This window comes from Adiantum capillus-veneris, chromosome 4 (genome assembly GCF_014529385.1).
Source record: "Adiantum capillus-veneris isolate H3 chromosome 4, ASM1452938v2, whole genome shotgun sequence".
Taxonomy (NCBI): domain Eukaryota; kingdom Viridiplantae; phylum Streptophyta; class Polypodiopsida; order Polypodiales; family Pteridaceae; genus Adiantum; species Adiantum capillus-veneris.
This window is the reverse complement of record NC_140934.1, coordinates 177,687,691-177,711,943: the sequence shown is the minus strand read 5'-3', so window position 1 is coordinate 177,711,943 and position 24,253 is coordinate 177,687,691. Positions and strand designations below refer to the sequence as shown.

General features: G+C 41.9%; 1 protein-coding gene across 3 annotated transcripts in view; it reads left to right on the top strand.

Annotated features, from left to right (window-relative positions):
* LOC147460410 (uncharacterized) overlaps positions 1–17,541 on the top strand; it is a 106,526-nt gene extending 88,985 nt beyond the window's left edge. Inside the window, exon 3 of one of the 3 annotated variants that reach the window (XR_015187981.1) lies at positions 16,883–17,541. Coding sequence is in view for 1 of the 3 variants with exons in the window: in XM_086511487.1 (XP_086367613.1) it covers positions 831–3,437 (2,607 nt within the window). In the remaining 2 variants the exon portion in view is untranslated. Of the gene's footprint in view, positions 1–825; positions 4,435–10,350; positions 10,814–16,882 lie in introns of those variants that run through there. The other 2 variants (XR_015187982.1, XM_086511487.1) reach the window with 2 other exon arrangements.
* The last annotated feature ends 6,712 nt before the right edge of the window (positions 17,542–24,253 follow it).

Sequence of the window (24,253 nt, the reverse complement as noted above, 5' to 3'; positions counted from 1 at the left end):
ATACATCCATTATATATATCTAATACATGCTACATATGAAATTTGGAACCATTTGGTCAAGAGGATCACCCCATTAGTCCAATTGAGGGAAAATCCTTCACCTAAAGCCTATTTTTAGCCCAAATCCAACATACTCAAGTCCAAACCAAGATTTGAGTAGAAACAGTCCTTCACTAGTACATGAGGAGTCCACAGAACCAATCCCATGCAAAATTGATGAAAAAGACATCATACGCGTATGATGTCTCCAGAGCCATTTTTAGCCAAAATCTATCCAAACTTCATAAATCCACAGAATAAGCCTATCTAAAGCCAAATCCAAGCTTATAGAGAAATTTGATCCAAAAATACACTAAAAGACATCATACGCGTATGATGTCTCACTATGTGATTTTGGCACCTCAGGGCTTCAACCACCAAACAGAAGTGATCTACATGCCATTTGAAAGTGAATCACCAAGTTTTATCCAATTTGGATCATAAAATCCAAATGCCTTTCAAAATTTTGCCAAGAGCCGGAACTGGACTAAACTGGCCAAAACTTGACCAAATGGGATCCAAACTCAAATCCAAGCATATGATACTCATGTATACACTATCAGCTACAAGCACAACCAATATGAAGTCATTTTGACACAAAAGACATCATACGCGTATGATGTCTCCAGCATGATTTTGAGCCCATTTTGCATATTTTTTCACCTACCTTGCATCCTTAGGCCATGAATAGCTCATGTTTCAATTTTCAAGTCATTTGAATAGTTAAAAGCTTCATTTCGCCTTTCAGTACTAAAAAGACGCTAACTTCTGAAATTGGAGTTACAGGATCCATGGATTCCGACAAGTCATCGGCAACGAAGAGAAAAAGACTGACAATCAAAGATGCTCTTGCAGAAGCGGAACCCTTTGACATTCCAGCAGAAACCCTCAAGCCAACCAAAACTTGGGTGGAGGAAGCAGTATTGGAGAAAGAGGGAATAAAAATCTACCAGGGGACTTTCAGAGATCCTCAAGGGCAAGTGGTGGATGTACCGATGATCCCACAGGAATTGGTAGATTATAGCAGGTCAGAAGACATCAGCAGGTACCTGGAAAGGGCAGACTTGCACAATTTCTTCACCTCGAGACCATCAGGTGTGGATACAAGAAGAGTGTACGAGTTGGCAACATCCATTCAGAAGGATGGGAAAGCTACATTGACAGCCATGGATGGAGAGAAAGTAGAAGTACAGATCACTCCACAGCTCATTGCAGAAGCATTGAAGCTGCACAACAAAGGAAGCTCGGTCAGGGAAAGAAGGGAGACCATAGAGGTCTATGGGCCCAAGAAGAAAAATGCAACCTATGGAGATATGGCGGACCCAAGAGCGGCAACCCTTTGTCGACTGTACAACCAATTTCTTCATGTTTGCAGTAAAAGACCGCAAAAGTATACGACACCACCCCATGCCATTGCGACCACCATCACATGGGCATTAAAGAGCAATATGCCAAAAGAGGTGAATTACGCTCAACACATCCACGAGCAAGTAATTTCCATGCACAACGAGAAGCCAAAGTACATAGGAGGAGCGGAAATTATGACAAGAATAGCTTATGAAGATATTGGAGCTAGAGATCAGTGGCCAAAGGTTCCCTCCCAGAATGAGTGGCTTAGAGAAGCCGACGAGGAGGAAGAACAGCCCGAAGTATCCAAGAGGGCATCCACAAGAGCACGCCGGAAACTAGAAGTAGTTTCAGAACCTGCAGAGGATGTGGACGAGCCGCTTAAGAAGAAAGTAAAGAAGAAGGTTGCTCCCAAGCAAACCAAAAGTCAGAAAGCGGAAAGAATGGAAAGACTAGTGGAGCAGTTTAGAGCGGAAAGAGCTCTAAAGGGTGACTTTGAAGAAAAGTGGGTGCCAGACCCCACTAAAGTCGGAACTAGCTCAGCCAGGCCACATATTGATCAATACGATCAATATATTAAAGCTTATGAGGAGTCAGAGGCTATTCTGGAGCAGCAACCTGTCGAGCCATACACTGAAGAGGAGGTACAACAATTAAAAGCTGAGCTGAAAAAAGACGACAAGGGGAAAAGGAAAGTAGATGAGTCTACTAAGCCTCAAGAGAAAGATGGGCAAGCCGACAAAGGAAAAGCCAAGGAAGCTGAGGACAGATATCCCTCTATGACTGATGTACCGAGCCCTAAGAAGACGGAAAAAATTGTGGAGGAGACCACAGTAGAGGTGGACATAGATGATTTGGAAAAGCCAGAGGCCGAGACCAAAGAAAAGAAGATAGATCTAGTTCAGCAAAAGAGAAATGATTATGAGGATCTGGTAGAGATAGGATACACCGAAGAAGAGGCCCTTGAGGCAATTTATGGGATCACCTTACAAAAACAAGATGAACGGAGAGTAACGGAGGAAAAAACAAAGAGTAAAAAGGAAAGTGAAGAGAAACTGGACGAACCGAAAGTACTAGAAGAGCCAAAGCCAGTGGAGGTGGTGGCGGAAAGAGCTTTAAAGTTGACAGATGATGATGAAAAAGACATGCACATGGTGCATGAACTGCTCAGCAAGATAAAAGAAAGGTCCAAGGCAAAGGAAGTAGAGATTGAGACAGCCAAACAAAGGGAAGCGGAGTTGCAGAGAAAATTAGAGAATGCTATGACTGAATCTGAAAGTCATAAAGCATCACTCTATGACGCGGAAAACGAGAGAGACGGCTTAATACTCCAGCTAGCCGAGGCTTCAAGAGAAGTAAAAAGTGCACAGGAAGCAAGGGAGCGGATAGAGGATGAGTTGGAGGTGGCCAAGGATGAGCTCATTGAGCTAAGGGAGAGAGTCGAGCTCCAAGAAAGAACAATCGCTAGACTCAGGACTACCCCTAGAGCTAGCAGAGCAGGAACCGAACAAGAGGGAGCTATCATACCAGCTTTGGAAGACCAGGTCCGAAGCTTACAAAGAGAGCTGAGATTAGAGCAAGTGCAAAGGTTGCACATTGCGGAGGGATCATTGGCCGCAGAGGAGAGGCTCACATTAGAAAATCAAACACTACGGACAGAGAATGAGGCCCTCCGCAAACAGCTCCAAGATCTACAAGAGCAACAAAGAAGAGAGACAGAGACACCACAAGAAGAATCAGGTAGAGCAGCCATAGAGCTACCAGAAACTAGAGAGGCAACCACAATTGAATATCCAGCCCCAGCTCAAGAGGTGGCCTCGACTTCAAGAATCTCTGAAGAAGAAGAACAAAGGCTCCATGACCAAATAGAAAAGTCAGCAGAGGAGAGTGCCAAGGCGGAAATGGAATGGGAGAGGAGACTCCTAATCTCCATTAGACTTCAGGGACTAGACACAGAAGTGCTCCATGAACAGTGGATGCGACCCAGCCTGCCTTTCCCTTTGATGAAATTTGAAGTGCTAAAGACGAAAAAGAGAATAGAGGAGGAGTAGTATGTCGCTCTTTACGAAGGCGACATCACAAAGGAGGAACAATCAAAGAAGATAGTAGATTCACAACCTAGATGGAGGAAAGGTTGGTTGAACAAATACCCAGCCTACCTCATCTACTTGGTGGAGGCACCAAAGGAGATTCGGGAGGATGCAACCTTCTGCCCGGTGCCAAGAGTCAGAAACTGGAAAGAGCATGGCAGGATTGCAGAAAAGAAGCCAAATTGGCTTAATTATCCCAGGATGCCAGGACCAAAGGCAGGAGAGAGAATAGGTAAAGCCTACATGGTGAAAACCCTAACGGGCACCATCAAGCTCTTTACTGGCTCTCCTGACCTTTCATGTCAGATGCTCAAGAAAATCTGCAGGACTCTCTTAGCTTGCATTGAAGTGTTCGCGCCAGATAAAGCCACGACCTCGAGTCTACTATCGACGGCCGACACAGTGACTGATATGATGTACGATCTTTCATTGCATCCTTCTCCAAAAGTGTTACACCTCCTATACCAAAGGATTATGTTTTTGCCTAGCTTCCACATGCAAACATTTGAAGAAGCTTTTTACACCGGCTTTTTCACCCACGAAAGCAAAATATTCGGCCCAACCTTGACCATCGGCAACCTACGATACGAATCACATTTGTAGATGCTCAAGACGACAGGACTTTATTGACCAAGCATAAAAGTCATGTCAGGGACGACATGAACGCGGAGGGGGGGAGTGTTGAGCCAGCAGAGGATCACACCCACATTTTTGCTCACACTCATCATTTTGTAACCATTGATTGTAATAAATGTCTTACCCACATTAATTTTGATTAGAGCCATTCATTAAGTAACGGGACTCAATTGAGTTTCCAGCTTGTAATCTCGAAGTAATTTCACTTACTGATGTAATTAGTTAGAGATGTTCTCACCTCCAAGGTTGAGGTATATAAGCCAAAGTTTTTGTAACCTAAAGGAGGCAGATTATTAATCAAAGTGAGTTTTTTGGAGTGCCGTGACTGTGTCTGAGAGAGAGAGAGAGAGAGAGAGAGAGAGAGAGAGAGAGAGAGAGAGAGAGAGAGTCTTATCTACTTGCTACGCGAGCTACGGAGCCTCCATTGGAGAAGCGACACCGCCATTGTGTTAGCAACGGCGAGAGCTATGCACAGATACCAAGAGTGCGCGCTATCGGCTTCTATGTGTGGTAAGTTCCTACGAGCTTTGGTGTGAGTTTTCTTCCAACGCGTGTGTCGGAATGGAGCGTGCAGCATATCTATAGAAACACAACGAGTAGAGCTACACATTAGTACCATCGGGGTCAAGTTTCGATCACCTGTATTTTTCGGCCTGTCTTCATACGCGTTTACTGCACGGAGTGGTTATAGGTTGATTTTGCAGTTCAAGTCTTGAGGGTGTTGTTCTTACCTAGTGTATAGACTTCCCCTTGAGTTTGAGATCGATTCAATGATTCTTGATCCTATTTCGTATAGCATTCGTTCGTAGTACGGATTTCAGTCACTTGCGTATTTTAGAACTTAGATTTGATTTCCTTAGTAGTGATTGTCATTAGAAGGTCGAGTAGGTGATTTGACACCCACCTAGTTGTTTCCATGCGCCTGCGGGTCAAGCTCCGTCCTCGTCTGACAAATTCTGTTGTTGGTTGAGTTCTCGCTATTTAGCTTCCTCTAGCGGCGTAACCGCCTTAACAGTTTTCCTAAAGATAACCAAATATAGGTGCAATAATGAGGTATTTTATACTTCAACGACTCGCAAGATTTGCATATAATTGTAAGGAAAGGAGAATATTGAGGTTTTAAAAATCATATTTTAACAATAAATTTATTAAAAGTGATGACATGACATTGATTTTGCATGACATGGGAAACCAAATCATGCAACAACAGATGAGTTCCACCATTTTCCTGTTTTGCGTGTCCCTCTTCCTCCTCACATATAGGCATCATGGCCCACACCCCCTTCCTCTTTTTTCTCTCCTTCTTACTTCTCACATGCGCGCATCATGGGACACACATTCTATCTCTCCCTCATGATCCATAGTAGCAGCATGAGGGGTTGGTTCTCCTCTCTCTCTCTCTCTCTCCCCCCCCCCCCCCCCCCCCATATGCTTCATGGAAATAGGGGTCCGTCCTCTTCTTCTCACTTGCACTTGCAACAGCTCCCAAATGCATTTCTTATTGTAGCGTGTGGGTATCGTGTACCCTGTCTTCCACCCTCTACTTGATTACCCACTTTACCTGTTACAACATCCCTGCGCTTGACGTCAGACCTTGAGCCATGTGACCTCGAGGCCATCGCCCACCATTGCTCACACCACAACTATCCTTGCTTGGTTGCCAGCCTTCATCACCCTGTTAAGTATGGAGCATGATTCACCCCTTGTAACTTTTAGTCTTAAAAACGTACATTTGTAAGGCACCTGTTGTGAGGAGAAGCCATCGTGCGTAACAAAAATCACTCGCCGGACACCCAAAAATTTAGGCGTTAATTTTTGGTTTTCTGGATTTGCGAGAACATTCTCTTTTCGTCAAAATATTATGGCCGGATAGTGACCGAAAAAAGATCAAAAAATGGCTGATCGATTGGCCAGTTGGTCGGTGGCCAAGGCGGGAAGTCTTTGGTCGGTGGCCAATTTCTAGGCGGACTTGTCTTCTCAAAGGCGGTCACACATGGGTGCATGGGAGAATTCAACTTGGACAATCTACACAAGGGCAGCTACACACGATTGCCTCTCATGAGAGAGGGCAACCCTTTTGGCCTATAAAAGGAGGCCTCTTTTACAGACAAAAAGGATTGTGAAGTTGATGCAACAAGGTATATGTGAGGTGGTGAGAGTGAAGCAAGACGAGAGCTCCATCAAGGGTATAATCTCTTTGTAACCTACTTATAATTTGAAGTACTAAAGCCATTGAGTGGCTGCTTTCCCGTGGACATAGCCCACATTGGGTGAACTACATATCTCTCTCTCTCTCTCTCTCTCTCTCTCTCTCTCTCTCTCTCTATCGTGAGAATTACCTCTCTCCATTATGTAAACTACTCTAATATATACTTAGATACGTCATATTTTCTAATAAAAACAGTTTCAAAATAATAAAAAACAATACTAAATATATAACAAACCAGTATCAAAACAAGTCAAATTGACCGAAAGGGTTTTAAACAGCACTATATTGGTACAACAAACAAACCAAGACTTCCAGGACATACCCAATGAGACCCAATAACTTGTAACAAAGATATTCCAAACCAATACCAAAATAGTTCAAAATACTAACAAATAAGCACAGAAAACACCAAAAATACCAAAGATAGTACCAACATAGTACCCAAGAAATATTTAGCAGTGCCCAAAAAGAACTAAAAACTTGTAAAAAAAAATATCAATGTAGTACAAATATACTTCCAAATAGTACCAAAAGAAGCACCAAAAGTACCAAAGATAGTAACAACATAGAACCCAAGACATATCTAATGGTACCCTATAAGACAAAAAAATGTATCTAGAAAGTACCAAATTAATACCAAAAGAGTTCAAAAGAGCACCAAATGAACAAAAAAACACTCAAGAGTACTAAGGATTGTGCCAGCATAGCACCAAAGACAAAACCAAATGTACCCTATATGAGTACCAAAAAAGTACCAAAGCAGTACCAAACTAATCTAAGGGAGTACCGAATGTAATAAAGAAGTACTAAAAAGTTCCAAGAAAAGTACCAACACAACACCTAGTGCTTAGAGAGGAATCTCAAATCTCGAGCGAGATTTTCCGAGCAATCCCTAAAACGAGCAAGATTGGCCAAGGCACACTATACAAAACAAAAACCAAACATGATTTTTTATGTGACTGCTTAGGGTTCCTAGTTTGTTAAGTTGTCCATCATGCCTCGACCCAGATTACTCACCCAACGTGTGATACCCCTATGATGAATACACTTCTTAGAGCCATGGTGCATGATTGTCATTGTAGTCCTTTGAAATGATTTTCCTTATGAGGCTTAGCCCTCCATTTTTGTTTGTACTCTATTTATTGTTCGGGAGTTGTACGTCCATCAATGCCTCATAGCAATTCAAATGGATGGTAGTCTAGCATTGCATGTGTCCTCTTGTTGAATGATGTGGCCCAGGCCTCGATCCTTAGCACCCCATAAGGTAACCCCCTCAAAGGGGTAAATGGGAGATTTGGTGTGCTGCAACAAACAACATTGTGCCGCGTTGAGACAACTATGTTGGCTAGGAAAGGTAAATCTCAGGGTCCCTAATCATTGAAAAATTTGGTTTTGAAGGAGTTGGGAAAGAAAATTCATAATAGATGAGGCAAGAAGGTCCTCAAGTTCAGCAGTCTTCATTTTCTACAACTATATAGTATAAACAAAACCCTTCAAAAAATCTCTTTGAAAGAGACGCGGACTCTTTCAGGTATGGGCAGGTACAAGTGCTCGAAAAAAACTTTGTTCTAAAAACTTGGCAAACCTACCTGTGAGAATTTTAGTGGTTAACTGACTAGATTTGAAGGTTTTTACACCAAATGACGCTAAATTTCTTGAAATTTTGTAGGTTTTCTTACTTTCAAATTTAAAATTTAGAGGTAAATCTCAAAATTTGTAGGTGGGATTACACTAAACCTAGGTTTTTTTTTCAACCCCTCCCCCTCTCTTTCTCTCCCCTCGCACTCTCTCAATCTCTTTAAAAAAGAAGTCTCTGAAAGAACCCCCGCTAGCGTGGAATTTTTGTTTAGAGAGATTGAGAGAGATGGAGGGGAGAGAGAGAGAGAGAGAGAGAGAGAGAGAGAGAGAGAGAGAGAGAGAGAGAGAGAGAGGAGGGAATTGTATATGGGCAAGGGAAGGCTGGATGGGAAGAGGCGGAGATCGTGCATGTTGTAGGATCAACATATTTGTGCTGATGTGCGTCACACAACCTTGTACTCTGTCACAAGGAGAGCTTCTGCATGTTGATGCGGCCCAACCTAATCTCTTATCGCACCATTGTTTCTGATGTTGAGGCTTGAGTAGGTTTTTCCCAACCCAATTAAGCATCCAATGGGAAGAATCGTGGTGGTTGTTGGACTAAGCGAGGCAGGGGAGGGAGAGCACACGCTCCTGTGAGGCAAGAGTTCAGAACTTTTGTTTGGGATGCGTAGAGGCAGCAAAAGGAGACCTTCGGACTCCGAGAGGCGCAGTGCATAATCGCCCTTCTCTCCCCCCCCCCCCCCCCTCTCTCTCTCTCTCTCTCTCTCTCTAGAATACTGTACTAGATGTGTCCAAAATTTGAACCGCTTGACACAAAAAATTAAGCATTACAAAATCCGATCCAATTATATGATGAAAAAATTTGTATTTCTCAAAAAGTAAACCTTATTATCTCATAGCTATTGGTAGTCTTTAAAAGAAAATTGATTACTCTAAAGATTCCCTCAACCCAAAAAACCAAAAGTCACCACCTCCTTTGCCTCCAACTCCCACTCCGTCTGTGCCTCTGCTTGGGACAATCTCCACCTCCTGAGTCACCCCCATTTGCATGCTATTGCCTCTACCCATCTCCCAGTAGCCCCCATACCCATGAGCAAGCCTAACATTCACTCATGCCAAACTTGGCCCTCTCCTATCACCTACAGTCGCTATGTTGTGCCTCCATACCAGTTCCGAATAGCCTCCATACTAGCACGTAGACCTGATGCTCCCCTATCATCTCTACAAACAATGTGCCGAGAGAGAGAGAGAGAGAGAGAGAGAGAGAGAGAGAGAGAGAGAGAGAGAGAGACCACTCAACTGGTACAATTGCAAGATATTCACCAAACACGTGGACTGCCATGCAGTTGTGGACTGAGAGTCGCCTAAGTTTTCCTAAAAACATGAGAGAAGATAGAGAAAGAATCTCCAAGATTCTCCATATTTTAGAATAAAAGTAATTTAGGGCCTCATACTGTCTTAATTTGTTAAACATATTGCAAAACCTAACTGGGAGCCCTTGTAAGCTCATCAAAGAACTGTCAGCGCACAAAGAGGCTCACCTTGAATGGGAACTACAATCTCCTGTGATCCAAAGCTAAGCCTTGAAACAAACAGAGTTTGTGCTCTTGCTGCATGCAACGGTTGAAGTGATCGATAGCACCTGACAAACGTGAGATCCTGGAAGACGCTGGTATGACGAGAGAAGACAACAGTAGAGAGGGGAAAGGGGAAGAGGAGCTGCCACCCTTAAGGGCTATTAGGAAGCATCACTGTGGAAGGCCTCGAGAAACTTCGTTGGATTAAGCGGACGTCCAATTGGGAAGCATCACTGTAAAAGGCCTCGAGAAAATTCGTTGGATTAAGCAGACGTTCGTGCAGGAGTCAGGTAAATGGGAAAGCAGAGGAGGTGTAGACGTGGAAGTCAAAGGCGCAGCTTGTGTGTAAAAGAGGAGCTCTGTCTGATATGATTAGCGCGCGTTCAATGCCTTCCTCGGCGAAGCATATGCTGAACAGACGAGACTCTACATTCGCATAGCTACAGCTTTTGAGAGTCTTTCTCTCTCTCTCTCTCTCTCTCTCTCTCTCTCTCTCTCTCTCTCTCTCTCTCTCTCTCTCTCTCTCTCTCTCTCTCTCTCTCAATCAAAAAGAAACTCCTTGAAAGAGCGCGCCCCGGGGCGCGCTCTTTCAAGGAGTTTCTTTTTGATTGAGAGAGAGAGAGAGAGAGAGAGAGAGAGAGAGAGAGAGAGAGAGAGAGAGAGAGAGAGGAGAGAGAGAGAGAGAGAGAGAGAGAGAGAGAGAGAGAGGGGAGAGAGAGAAGGGGGGGGGGGGGGGGGGGGGGGGGAAGAGAAAGAAAGCGTCTGTTTGTTTGCCGATCATTCCGAAATGCTTGCCTCATCAAATTTTCAAATACGAGCTGGACGAGGAGGGTGTCTAGAAATACATAAAGTGTGTGTGTCTGTGCTGCAGGTCGGATCCAGTTTATGGTGATTCGTCTCTCTCTCTCTCTCTCTCTCACACAGAGGCAAATATGTGCGAGACAAGAAGCAGCTTTATGAAGATCACCATGATTCCTCGCACAGCTAGCGTCTGGCTCCTTCGCTAGCTTACAAATGCAATCGTAATTAGACTTTTGACCTCGCGGAATCTAAGCTTCTCTTACTTGTTTGTCAATGTGGCTCTCTGGGAAGCTCCGGCAGCCCCATCCACCCAGCTAGCTGCTCTTGCATGACACAAGTGAGAAGGCAAATTTGTAAAGATCAAAGGACACCTACATGTATCATAATCACGATGTTACACAAGAATGATCTGATGAACCAACATTTGAAACCAATATCCTCACACACTCTGCTAAAAGTGCAAGCAGCTAGCTGCACTCATAAAGCCGCTAGCTTAATTACTTGAGGATTATAACCATCATAATCTTTTCTGCCCTCATGTCCAATTTGATGTTTACTTGTTCTATTTCTTTGCCCTCTTCCGTCTGCATTGCCAATAGCCTAGCCTGATAGCATCGACAGAAAAATGTGCTGACAAGTGGGGACTCAAGTACTTGAGCACTAACATTGTCTAGTCCAAATGCCTTCTTAAGGGGAGGATCACATAAGATTTGCGACTTCTCAGTACTACTCTGCAGCTTGTGAGCCTTGATGTAGTCCCATACTCGCTTGAGAGCATCAAGCCTTGTGGTCTCTGAGGTTTGCAAGATGGGAGCAGGCTGGAGGAGACCCTATAGAGGATCTGAGCGCCACCTCTAGGCTCGGGCTTGGGTCAAGCTCGGGAGTGGATTTGAGTTCGGCCTTGGGCACTTTCTTGCTCATCTATTCATCAACTCATGCAAAATGCAGAACAGTCACACACTAGACTAGGGGCAAGATCTCGATCGATGGCAAGACGAAGAATCGCGATCGATGGCAAGAAGACGGATTGAGATTGTCTAGGGTTAAGCGATCAAAGCTGGCACTTGCACGTACAATACCCCGATATTGTAGCAACAAGGCTGCATGATACAACCGACGACGGAAGTCAAGTAGTAAATCATGAGGTGCAATGAGCTAATTGGCCATCTGATATTGGGAAGAAGCAGGAGGCATGAGCAGCAGATTGCACTACTATGATATGATTCCTGCAGATGTCAATATTTCAACTGACTACAAGTAGTAATACTAGCACCAATATACAACATTTGAAGAGCATAATAATTCATTGCTTATTAAATATGATGTTGATCACTGCATTGCAAAATTACAAAAAAATCACTTCTAGAAGATCTTCTCACAAACAATCGGCCACAGAGCGTATGATAAGGCCTATGATAGAATTGAATGGGAGTTTGAATACTTCAAAGTCTGTATGATATGGGTTTGGATAGAATTTTTACATTCTTTTTGGGAGTCGTCAGCTAGAATTGCAGTTAATGGTACTCTTACAGATGTTATTCCATTGCATAAATCCATAATACAAGGGTGCCCACATTATCCTTTGCTCTATGCTATCTCACCTGATGCCTTGGATTTGCTTGTTAAAGATGTTATGCAGTTGATGATAAAATTTACTATATTGTGTACAAATACTTGCTCGGGTTTGTTTTTGCTCGGAAAAACTCGCTCGGTGTGTGGTAAGACTCGTGCTTAGAAAGGTATCCAAATAGTTAAATAAAGAACCATAATGCTTTAAAACATACCAAATCACTATACAAAATATTTTCAAAAAGTATCAAAACAGGTCAAGAAAGTACCAAAGCACTAAACTAAAAAGTACCAAAGCAATTTCAAATAGGTCGCAAGAGTACCACATGAAGAAAAAAGCATTAAAAGTACCATGTATTGTGCCAACATAGCACCCAAGATAAAATCAATAGTACCGTATAAGACTCAAAATTTATTAACAAGAAAGTACCAAAATAGTGCAAGAGAGTACCTACAAATAAAATAAATAAGCACCATAAAGTAACAAGGAAATTTCTTGTACAACATCTAGTGTTAAACGAAGTACCAAAACAATTCAAGAAAGTACCAAAACCCCTAAAAATCTAAGCCAATAAAGAAATCAAGAAGTGAAACATGCCAAATCACCAAGACCATGTGCAAAATAAATTTTTTTAACATTCATACACAATGCAATAAGTCATAAATATAATACCTCCTGCTGAACCTCAACTTGGAGCCTCTGGATATTTTCAAAAACCCCATGTCATCAAACAAGTGCCGACTTGCTCCCAGCCAACCTCAACCTCAACCTCAACCTCTCTAATATCTTCATTTGGGATAGGGATTTTTTGCCACAACAGAATAATGCTTGCTTCTAGGGTATTAATGTCCTCCATAAATTTTTTTTCCCATGCCATCTTTATCTTTATATACCAGTAGTTGGTCCTTGTTTTTACTTGAATAGAGGCCTTAAGTTGTGGTAGATTTAATGACCCTAGATGTGACACCGATTTTAGCAACAATGCCTTCGAATCAAGTAGGTAGTCAACCACTGCTCCTCTACTAGCTTGCTCTAGTTCTGCGTAGATAATGCTGCCACTTTGAGTCATCCAGGCCTTCTTATCTGAATGGTATACACTTCCAAGGGAGGAACCATTTTTCCTCCTCCATGCCTCAATTTTGTAGTTAAGACTGCCATTCCTAGCTGCTACCATCTGCAACACTCCTTTTCCAGACGGGGTACTGCTCATGAAGTTCTTCTGTTGTGTAACATAACTTGGTTTGTTGAGAGTACTCCTCCGTTCGGGATAAATTATTGAGATATAGATTAAATATGGTGTGATGTCCTACAATACCAAATGGGATACTCTAGAGCACCAAATTTGATACTATACATTTAACTTCAAATAGCACATCAAGTGTAAGGAGTGAGCATGCACCATTCAATTAACACATGCCTAATGCCAATGAATAGCCAACCATGTCTTGACTTGGCAGTTTTTGATTCATCATTGTCAAAGAGGAATGAGGTTCATTCGGAGTTGATATCAGCAGCCTTGCATTGTTTTTCAGTAGCCCTTGTATTGGGATTGGTTTTGTGCTCCGTCTCTGTTTGTTGGGGGGATGGGGTGGAAGCTCCTTTGATGTTGATTCTGCTAGGGGAGGAAATTCCCTCCTTGGCCTTTTCTTTTTGCAAATGTTCACATGTTAAAGGTGATGCTCTGTTGTTGGTAGTAGTTCCCTTGTCCTTTGGGGTCCTCATGGTTGGAGAACAAATGCAAGAGAGTAGAGCAACTCTACTACAGTTGCATGCCATACTGAGGAGAGAGAGAGAGAGAGTTCACGATTGCGGAAGGTGAGGAAAAGAGCACGCTATGCAGCTAGAGCTCACACGTAGGGCAAAAAAATTGGAATCACTAAGTTCACTCATAACACCACTACTCTCACACGGGGTGGCCCATTATGAAATTGTACAAAATATTCTTATAGAAAACCATTATGTTTAAAAATAGAAATACAAACAGCTTTTGCCTCAAAACGTTTCCTCCAAAGTACCAAATATGTAAGGAAAATTTGGCCCTTTTTTTGTACCACCAACCTTTGCTTTTAGCCAAATGAGATCTTCCAATTTATGATGGTGAGTAAAGGATTCGATGTGGCTAGGTTTTCTTCCGAGCTATCTGTTTAGGAGCTCCTCATGAGAGGGGGCATTGGGGGGCTTCCCACTTCCCTTATACTATGCCTTGGACGCCCAATTTCTATCCAAATGAAGAGTTTATGGACTTCTACCTGATGTGGGTTACGCTCAAGGGATTTCCTATCTTGTTGAATAACTATGTTGACTTCGTTGCTTCTAAGTTAGGTAGAGTGCTGCTCATTTCAAAATTGCAGTGGATTAGATCAGGATTGGACGTTAAGGTTTGTATCCTTGGAATATGAGAAATTCAATTCCCAAGTATCTAGACTTGGGTATGGAAAGTTTTGGTAACTTTAGGCAAGAGTTAGCATTCTCTTCATTTCTGAAGGCTTGTTACAAATGGATTGTTGTGAGGTAGAAGGTGTTTGCAATCCTTAAGTCCGGACAACTAGGAGACGCATTACTAGGGTTGTCATGGCTGACGCTGGTATCCCTAAGTCGGATGATAAGGCCAAAGAATAGGGCATGTCGAGCATGGAGGAAGCTGAAGAGAAGGGTTGTCCGACACTAGAGATGCAAGAGGAACCAAGTACATTGATCTCCCCATCTAATAATGAGGTAAACAAAGAGACAATTTGCTCCTCAGTAGAGTCACAAGATAAACTAGAGTTGGTCTTTTCTAATCAAATTAGCTCGGATATAGGTGATGATTATAATTTAAAGCTTGATTGTGTAAGCCATGTTGTTAAGGTTTCAGGTGTTGTGACTAACATCGTTAGCTTGTCAAAACGAAATAAAAAGAAAAAAATAAATTATTGGTTCGAGTAGTTTTTGCTTTTTCTATTTATCTTGGGCACTCGCTTGGTGGTCAAAGAGGTTGTTGTGGTAGGTCTTGTAAGGTATTAGCTTTGTCCTGGAGTCACTAGCGTATGAGTCAAGGATAGAAGAGGTGGAATTATCCCACATGTAGTGGTGCTAGGCTGTGAGATACTTAAATATCCTTTCATGAATAAACCATTCCAAGATTACATTACATGTCTCTTGTCTTGGTGAACTTGTGATGGGTTAGAAAACTACTCAAGATCGTGTTTTGAGTCCAAGTTAATCTATCTTGGAACCTAATTTGCTTGAGTAACAATCTAGCCTACACACACTCACTTGTGTGCACAATGTTTCTCTTTCATCCACCCTACATAGCACGATCCCATTCCCATCAAGTGGTATCAGATCTATGTATGCTAGCTAGGATTGTGGTCATGCATTTGTGCGTTAGTTATTAGGATATCCATTAGAGTGATTAGTATTACTTAATCATCGTTACGGTCCATTGGCATTTTCCATAACTAGTTGCATCTCTCACTAATTAAGCTCCAATCTAGCTATGTGAGGCATGTCCTTGGCACACCCAAGAGGCCACTACCCTCCATGGCTAGGTAGGCTTGATTAGGGAGAGGATTAGTATCCATTATTGCATTTCTAGTCATTTTTTAATGCCGATTTCCTAGTTGTTTGCATCTTCAATTGATCTCTCCAATTTTGTAATCACCATGCATTGCTCACCTCATCCCAAAGTGCTCCTTGCAAGGTTTCTGTGGAGCTCTCAAGCACTCCAATCAGACATCTGGAACTCCCTCAACCCTCATCCATTTAATTGGCAATATTTAGGTGTGTGGGAGGGGGAGGCGGGGTTGTTTAATGCTCATCATCTTATTTTACATCACCAATTTTTCTGAGAGAATTGTGGTGGGATTTCCTCGTCACTAATTGACACCTCCCTAGGGAGGTGGGATCAATGGCCCACAGTAGGCGTTGCGAGGCAGGTGCAATCTGGGCCATCCGATCGATGTTTAAACTAGGTGTCAACTAAGAGTGAACTCGGGAGGTATGTGCACCACACCGAATTTGGTGTGAATTGGGGAGGGTCCGCATACCACACCAAATTTGGTGTGAACTAGGTGTAAACTTACCCGCGACATCGTGATCTATAAACTTACCACACACACCTTTCAATGAACGTGCGATAGCCTAGTGGTTAGAGTCAATTCCGTGGGGGGGAGGATAGCGGGTTCAAGTCCCGGATCCGAAAAAGTGGGAATCGTTTGCATTCCATAGGCAATCCAACGATCACAATCAACCGGTGATTGTGAGCCATTGATCCCACCTCCAAAAAAGAGGTGTCAATTAGTAAGGAGGGTGGGATTGCCCACACTTTTAGGACACACAAGGTGGCTTGTCAGTATTCAATCTTGCACCGAAACAACATCACAAGAAGGCAGTCCAGCTACGTGCCATTGCTCTGTCGGAGTCTGTTCAAGGCCTTGTCAATTTGACCCTACTGCTCTGCGACAAGGTTGCCCTTGCGCGATGGTGGTAACTCTCAGCCCCGTCATTGTTTTTTTGCTACAACGCCTCTGCTCAGTTGAAGAGCTTATACAAATTGAAGCTACTAAAATTCCAAATTTTTAGATTCTCACAAAATTCAGATTAGTTGAACTCCCTCACGGTCAACTGCACCGCGATCAAACAATATTACACGGCCGATCTGTGTAAAGCTTTGGGATTACCCGCTTACTTAAGGGGCCTCTCCTACGTGGCAACAAAAATTTTGAATCCGACGAGCCACACTTTGAACCTCTCTCCAAGAGCTCTTTTTCCCACCGAGTAACATTTTCTTGAAAGCTCGAAGAGCTAGTTCACAAAAGATTATGGGCATTTCACTAAAGAGTGGCTTTACATTATTAGAGGCACATATTTGCTTCATTGAACAACTTTGTACCTATCATGATGAATGTATTAAAACTAATTGGAAAAATTTCATGTATGAAATGTATGCTCACATTTGTGCTTCTACATGTATGTCCACCTTTGTGAGAGAACTAGACAATGTCGTCACCAGAACATTAAGACCTTCCTCATGGGCCATTGTCATATGTAGCTGTGACGTGTATGCCATGCCTATCAAGGCATCAATTTACTATGACTCAGCACTCATGATTAGCAAAAGAACGCCATCAAAGGGAGAATCAATAAATAAAGCAAAAGGAATGAATGTGTGCTACATTACAACATGGACCAATGAAGATCAACACCAACAAAATGACACAAAGAACAACCACGACAATGAAGCTAATGAGAAAGGCACCTGTTCAAGGGGAGGAAAAATTGGCAACAACATCATTAGCATGTGCGGTAGTTCTTTTACATCAGTATTTTTGCATTGCACTTGTTTTTTCAATAAAGCTCAAGACAAAGCTATGGCGACATCGACATCATTGGCACCAACAAGGTACGTCTTGAAGACTCCAAGAATGAAATGAAGAAAGTGTGTTTCAAGAATCAAAGACAAAGATTTCAACTTCAAGGAGGGGATTTTGTCATCCTTTGTGAATATGTATTGACATCCCGTGTGGATACTGTGTCATCCTTAGTGGATATAAAGAATCTTCATTGTATTATCCTAGTCCAAACCTCAAGGGGAGGATTGTAAGGTATGAGCTTTGTCCTAGAGTCACTAGAGTATGATTCAAGGATAGAAGAGGTGGAATTATACCACATGTAGCCGTGCTCCTTGCATGAATCTCTTGTCTTTGGTGAGCTTGTGATGGCATAGAAAACTACTTAAGATCGTGTTTTGACTCCAAGTTGATCTATCTTGAAACCTATCCACCTTAGGTAGCACGATCCTATTCCCATCGAGTGGTATCAAAGCTATGGTATGCTAGCTAGGATTGTTGTTATGCATTTGTGTGTTAGTGATTAGAATCTCCATTAGAGTGATTCGTATTTCTTAATCATTGTTACAGTCCATTGATATTTTCCATAACTAGTTGCATCTTTCACTAATTAAGCCACAATCTAACTATGTGTGGGCATTTCCTTGGCACACACAAGAGGCTACTACCTCCATGGCTAGGTAAGCTTGATTAGTGTCTGGTAGATATCTGGACAAGCAAGACAAAGAGGATAAAGACCCAAAGACCCCCCCAAATATCCAACAAAGATAGTATACAAAGTGCAATAGAAATGCCAAAACCCAATGTGATAGGTAGAATGGACCTAGAGAAAAGATAATGCGCTATTGTCAGGGAGTTCTGGAGAGTAACTGCAGTATAGACAAACACCCACAAATGACAAACACGGTATGCAACAAATATGATGACGAATGATAATAAAATGATGTAGAAAATGATTACATGAGCAGATACAATGAAAATAGGTACAAATTTGCATTTGTCTTATGATGTCTGAATGCAAGCCGCTTTTATAAACGATTGCTTTAGATTTATACCAAAATGGAGCAAGAGAGAGAAAAATTAGCTCGAAACTGCTATGTCGAAGGTCAAATTTGATGGTGAGGTTCAAAGGGACCTTCATGACTCTCAAAGGTTGAATTTTACAAAGCTTCAATATTTTTGATAAATTTATAAACTTTGACAGAAGTTGCTATGAGTGGCTATATGGAAGCGAAAGTGTGCGAAATGTGTAAATAGCTAGAGGTAGAGCAATCTCCCCTTTGGTATTATCGTCACACCGTCACTTCTGAGGTTTGGTAGTGGTCACAACTTTGGTGTCCGCTTTTGTAGTGGCACTTGAAGTCTACAAGTAAAAAAACGAGCCGAGAAGGAGAGCACCTCTCTCTCACCGTTTGGTGGTGATCCACTCTCTCCCTTTCAGTTTGAATGCAACCTCTCTCTCCCTCTCTCTCTCTCTCTCTCTCTCTCTCTCTCTATTCTTCAAAGCAAGCTGACCTTGCTATCTCTTTCTCCTCGATTCTCTCCTCTTGCTCGCCTATGGAAAGTTCCCTTTATGTATTTTAATTAAATTTCACTTTTTACTTTTTTCTTTTATTCTCAAAGGGATAAAAATCCCTTTCTCTTCTTTTTTTGCTCTACAGACAGACTCTGTCTCTCTGCCTGGTTTGGGTCCCTGCTTGGACTTGCCCTATAGACGGGATTCCCTATCTCTCGCTCTCGGCTATGGCCTGCAGTAACTCTCCCTCCTCTTTCTTCAATTTCCCAGCTGTGGGGCAAGGCTCTCTCTCTCTCTCTCTCTCTCTCTCTCTCTCTCTCTCTCTCTCTCTCTCTCTTTGATTTTCCAGATTGGGTAGAAGCCGTGAGCGACCTCTCTCTCTCACCCTCCTGGAATCTCTTATGGAGAGAACTCTGTGTGTGTGTGTGTGTGTGTGTGTGTGTGTGTGTGTTTGGTCTCTCTATTTTTGGTAGCCCCTAAAAATGGTTCTCTCTCCACTTGATTCTGCAGAGAACTCGTAACTAGTCTCTCTCTCTCTCTCTCTCTCTCTCTCTCGATTCCTTGCCCTCTGGACTTTGCAACAAGAGAACCTCCCTCTTCGATTATTTCTAAAGAAAGCCTCAATAAACTCTCCGATTGAACTCTCTCTCTCTCTCTCTCTCTCTCACACACACACACACACACACACACAAACCTCTCAAAATGTTCACAGCTTGCTTTGTATGCAGTCGACCCTTGAAAATGGATCCCTTTGCCCCTCTTCTCCTCCACGAGAGACACCAACCCAATGCACCCTTTCATTTTTGTAAACCATGCTCTTTTTAAAAAGGCTCAACCTTAGACCTTTACAACTTTAGTGACAACCCAACACCAACCCACTCCACTGCACCCTTCATTTTTGTAAACCATGCTCTTTTTAAAAAGGCTCAACCTTAGACCTTTACAACTTTAGTGACAACCCAAAAATTCTCCTAAATGTAAGCAGAAACACGTTTGGTGCAAAATTTCCGAACTGACAAGATAATCCACTTGCTTGCGATTCCATTTGGCAGGGTGGTCGGCTTCAAAATTCCGTGGTTCTCTTGAATTGCAAAACGACAACCCTTCCTCGTGCAAGATTAAGCGCATCAGTTAGTGTAGATGGTGAACATGTTGATGCAGACGAGTGCAACACAGCGGTATTGCAATACATGTGAAGATAAAAAATGTATGCGGTGGTGCTGCAATATAAACAATGCACTTGTCTCAAAAAAATGAAACAATTAGGGAGATGACTAGTATCCACGATTGAATTTCTAGTCATTTTTGGTGCCGATTTTCTGGTTGTTTGCATCTTCAATTAATCTCCCGATTTTGCAATCACCACGTATTGCTCACCTCATCTCGAAGCTCCTTGCAAGGTTTCCGTAGAGCCCTCAAGCACTCCAATTGGACAACGGGAACTCCCTTAGCCCTCATCCATTCAATTTACTTTATTTAGGTGTGTGTAAGATCTTGTGTGTGTGTGTGTGCGTGAGGAGGGGCCGGGGGGGGGGGGGGGGGTTTGGGATAATGCTCATCTTATTGTACACCACCAAGATTTTTGAGAGAATCGTGGTGGGACTGCTCCACTTTTAGGAGGTCAACCCTCAAAAACAAGCATACACACACAAGGCGGCTTGGCATATTCAATCTAGCGCCCAATCACATTATAAGGTAGCTAAAGATTTGCGAATCACGAGCCAGTCTAGCTACATGTCACTGTGTTGCGGGAGCGAATCACACTACCTATAAAGTGCATGAAACACTACCTAGATCAACATAATATTAATGGAGGACACAAATGACATGATAGTCACACAGAGGTAATCTCTTTAGCTTGTTAGGGTGAGACCATCCCACACATACAACACTCTGGAAGGCTAACTAAACCACAATCAAGAATCTCTCTGCTCTCAACTACACCATCCATCCCAAGTAGACACAACAAAAGAAAACTCACCAAATCATATCAGAATCGTATGAAACTTAAGGAACACCATCCCCTCACTAGAATACACCTGCCCCAAAGCCTCTACACTCAAAATCCTCACTCCAAACACATCAGCGGAGAACGTGTATGAAGATAAAGCAAAATTTTGAAAGTGTCCGAAACTAAAATCCATAAGTATCTACACGTAGCTTTTGTCTCCACGATTCTAATGATTACTTGCATGCAAAAAATAGACATCATTTGATACACTTACAACCCCAAATAGCTCGTAGATGCATTCGCATGCGTGCTCCGTCTCGCAAGGAATGCTTGGCGTTGATGCGTAGTTCGCTCCGAGCATATTGTGACGATGAAGTCAAATCTCCAATGCAATGAAAGAGCAAGGAGTTGCGTCAGGATGAAGCTCACGCTCACGCTCTCTCTCTCTCACACACAATCGACGGTAGCTCAAAACTTTGATTATGATAGAGTTCTCTTTACGAAATGACCTAGGTACCTTATATACTAAGGCTACCATAGGTTAAACCTAAAACAGAGTTCAATGGGTCAAATGGATTTGTATTTACAATCTAGAAGTGCCATTGCACTCCAGTTTGTGCCAACTAGACTAGCTACTCATACAAATGATGTTTTTAACCATAATCTGCATCATTTCATAACTCTCAGAAAATAAGACTTCGGTACAAAAATAGAGTTATGCCGTGCTGTTGACCAAAGGGTCAACACTCCCTCCTTCCGAATTCACGTCATAACCGACATGACCTGGTTGTCAACGTCGGTGTGATCTTTGTTGTTGTTGTGCTTCACTGCTTGTACTTTTGTCAAGCCACAACAAGAACTATGGTCCATGAAAGTTATAATTTTTGAGGAACTTTATGTCCTTCACATCCAAGCCCCAAGCTGCAACACTTTCTATTATTATATGGCTATTGCCAGATCTAAATTCAGAAAGAACCCAATCTCGTTCAACTTGACTCTTTATCATCATGGATAGATAAAGCTCTATCCATCACTCGCTCCAATAAATCTGTGAATTTTGAGTATTTCTCATTCTCAGAACAACTTCTACAATCTATAGAAACAAATGATTGTCTTTCACATATTGTGAACCAATGACAATTTTGTAAGGATTCTGTAGAAATTGTCTAGCCAAACCTTCAACTTCTTTAAGCCAAGTTGTACTCCAATACTAAGTCTGTCTGTCAGACCGAATCTGGGACATAAATTTTTTTGATATGAGGTTCAAAATATATGTCCAGCATTCAATCTGCGCCATCAAGGACAAGATATGTAACCCTGCAAAGGTTGGTTTGTCTGATCTTCTTTGTTGGTGAATCCTTTGTTCGTGCATCAAGGTGATCAAAGTCACATTTGCCACTGTTAGCTTTTGTGTGCTTTGTAAATGGTTATAATGCTTCTACTTGATACAAAATTAATTAAAGCCTGACAAACCTCATTTAATTTTCCAAGTTAGTAAGTTACTTCAAAAGGGCCTTATCCGACATCATTTGCGATAGATAACCACCTATGATCTATCATTGTCCATTTGTCCCCCAAAATTTGATATGCATGATGTACAGGGTATGTAGATGGCTATTCGGTTTCAGATTTGAAAAAAACACATCTCTGGCTAGGGGTTAGACTCCTATCCTTTTTCAAATTAAAAAAAAAACCCGTAGCTTGTATTCTTTATTTATAGCCCGATGGAAAAGTTTGGCTTGATTTGGACTTATATTTGGCACTTTTTGGATTTTAATCTTGAAAATGATTAATGGGAAACTCTGGCACCTTTTACCTACCGTACATATATAGAACCAATGATGACCAAAATTTGGCTTGACCCCTCGTTTCCCGTGCAGACATTTATCACGATAGATGATTGAACTGTCATTTTTGACTCCCTTTTTTGTCTTTACTATTAGTCCCTTTTGTTTGTTAGGCTTTATTAAGTCACATACAATATAGAAGATTTACAATATAAAGATCTACTTCCTGTATACGGCCTGGTAGTGGCATGAAGTGTCTGATAGGAAACTTGACACTTGATGGGTGCTTTCGTTTAGTCATATCACCAACTTTCTTTGTCCTTGTAGGCCATCCGGGTATTTTATGACCATTCTCAATCATTTGTGGCCTCATGTTGTTGTTGAGGGTTGATCAACATTCTTTTCTTACCTCTTAGTATAGCCTTGTGCATATGGATTTTGAGACATTCGTTGTGAACCATTGTCATTTTCCTATCCCTGCTTCTCTTGTACTGCTCATGCATATCTTCGGTCTTTTCTTCATTTGGATTATGGGTTTTTCCCGTTTTTTAATTTTAAAAAATCTCAAAAATAACAAAATAAAACCAAAAATTAACTCAACCAAGAAGTAAAATCATTCTAATAGAATTCTAAACACTATGTACTCTGTACACATGTCCCTAGGGGCTCATATATGGACATGTGTACTCTGTACACATGTCCTTAGGGGCTCATATATGGCTTTTGTCCCCGTACTTCTCTTGTAATGCTATTATGAGGACATATACTCCAAATTTTGTCGCAAAAAATATCACAATCAAACACAAAAATTCAATACAAAATTTTGCCCTCTAATATTCATACTATTAGGTCAGCACTTAGAATGCCTTCCCCCCTCCTATTTGGAGTCCTCCTAGACGACAGGGTATCGCCAAGGGTATGTTGTGTTTGGGCAATCAAAAATTGTGCTTATTTAGGCCTTGTAATGTAGCCCTATTATGCATACATGGTCAATGTATGAAAAAAATTCATGATGTACAAGATGTGGGTATAAGCAATGTGCTTACTGGCATTTGCTGGCAAGGCTTCCTACTCTAAGTAATGTGATAAGCTTTGAAGCTCCTATGTCGTTTTCTTGATTGAATGTTGTAGAGGTTTTACGAAGGCTTAATTATATGTTTGATTCTTCTTTGGAATCCATTTTAGCCTTGTTGCTAGTTGTCGCATTTGGAATTCTTCCTCAGCAGTGCGTTTAGGCTTGAAGTGAGCGACTTGCTCTCTTCTTGTTGGATTTGTGGTCTTTGGTCTTTGAGTGGGAATTACCTCTAGTCTACTAGGATGCTTAGTTGGCCTACGACACATGTGGATGCCTAGATGGAAGGTGATGTGGACACTAGTACTACACATTGTACTACCCTCCAGCTCTCCTATATGAGAGCACTCTTGTAGCTTCTTTTCTATCGATTATTAATCTAGTTTCATTTGCGTCTACACTCTAGCCTAATCTCTATTACTTATCCTAGTTGATTAAGCTCGTAATTAGCATGTGACTATCATGAATGCCTCTCTCTCTTATCACCCCTAATCTTATCAATTGGTATCACAGCTAGTAAGGGATTAGCATCTCCTCCTCTCATTAGTTAGGATCGTCTTAATCAATATTCTAATCACTTTATGTGTGGGCAAGTTCGTGGTGATCCAATGAGCCACTACCCTCCATTGGTCAATTAGTATTGATAAAGATTGCATTTGCATCAACTCTATGCTGGATTAGTTGGGAATCTCCTTAATCCCAATTTATTGCCAATCAATTTTATCTCATTTAGGTGCATTTTAGTAC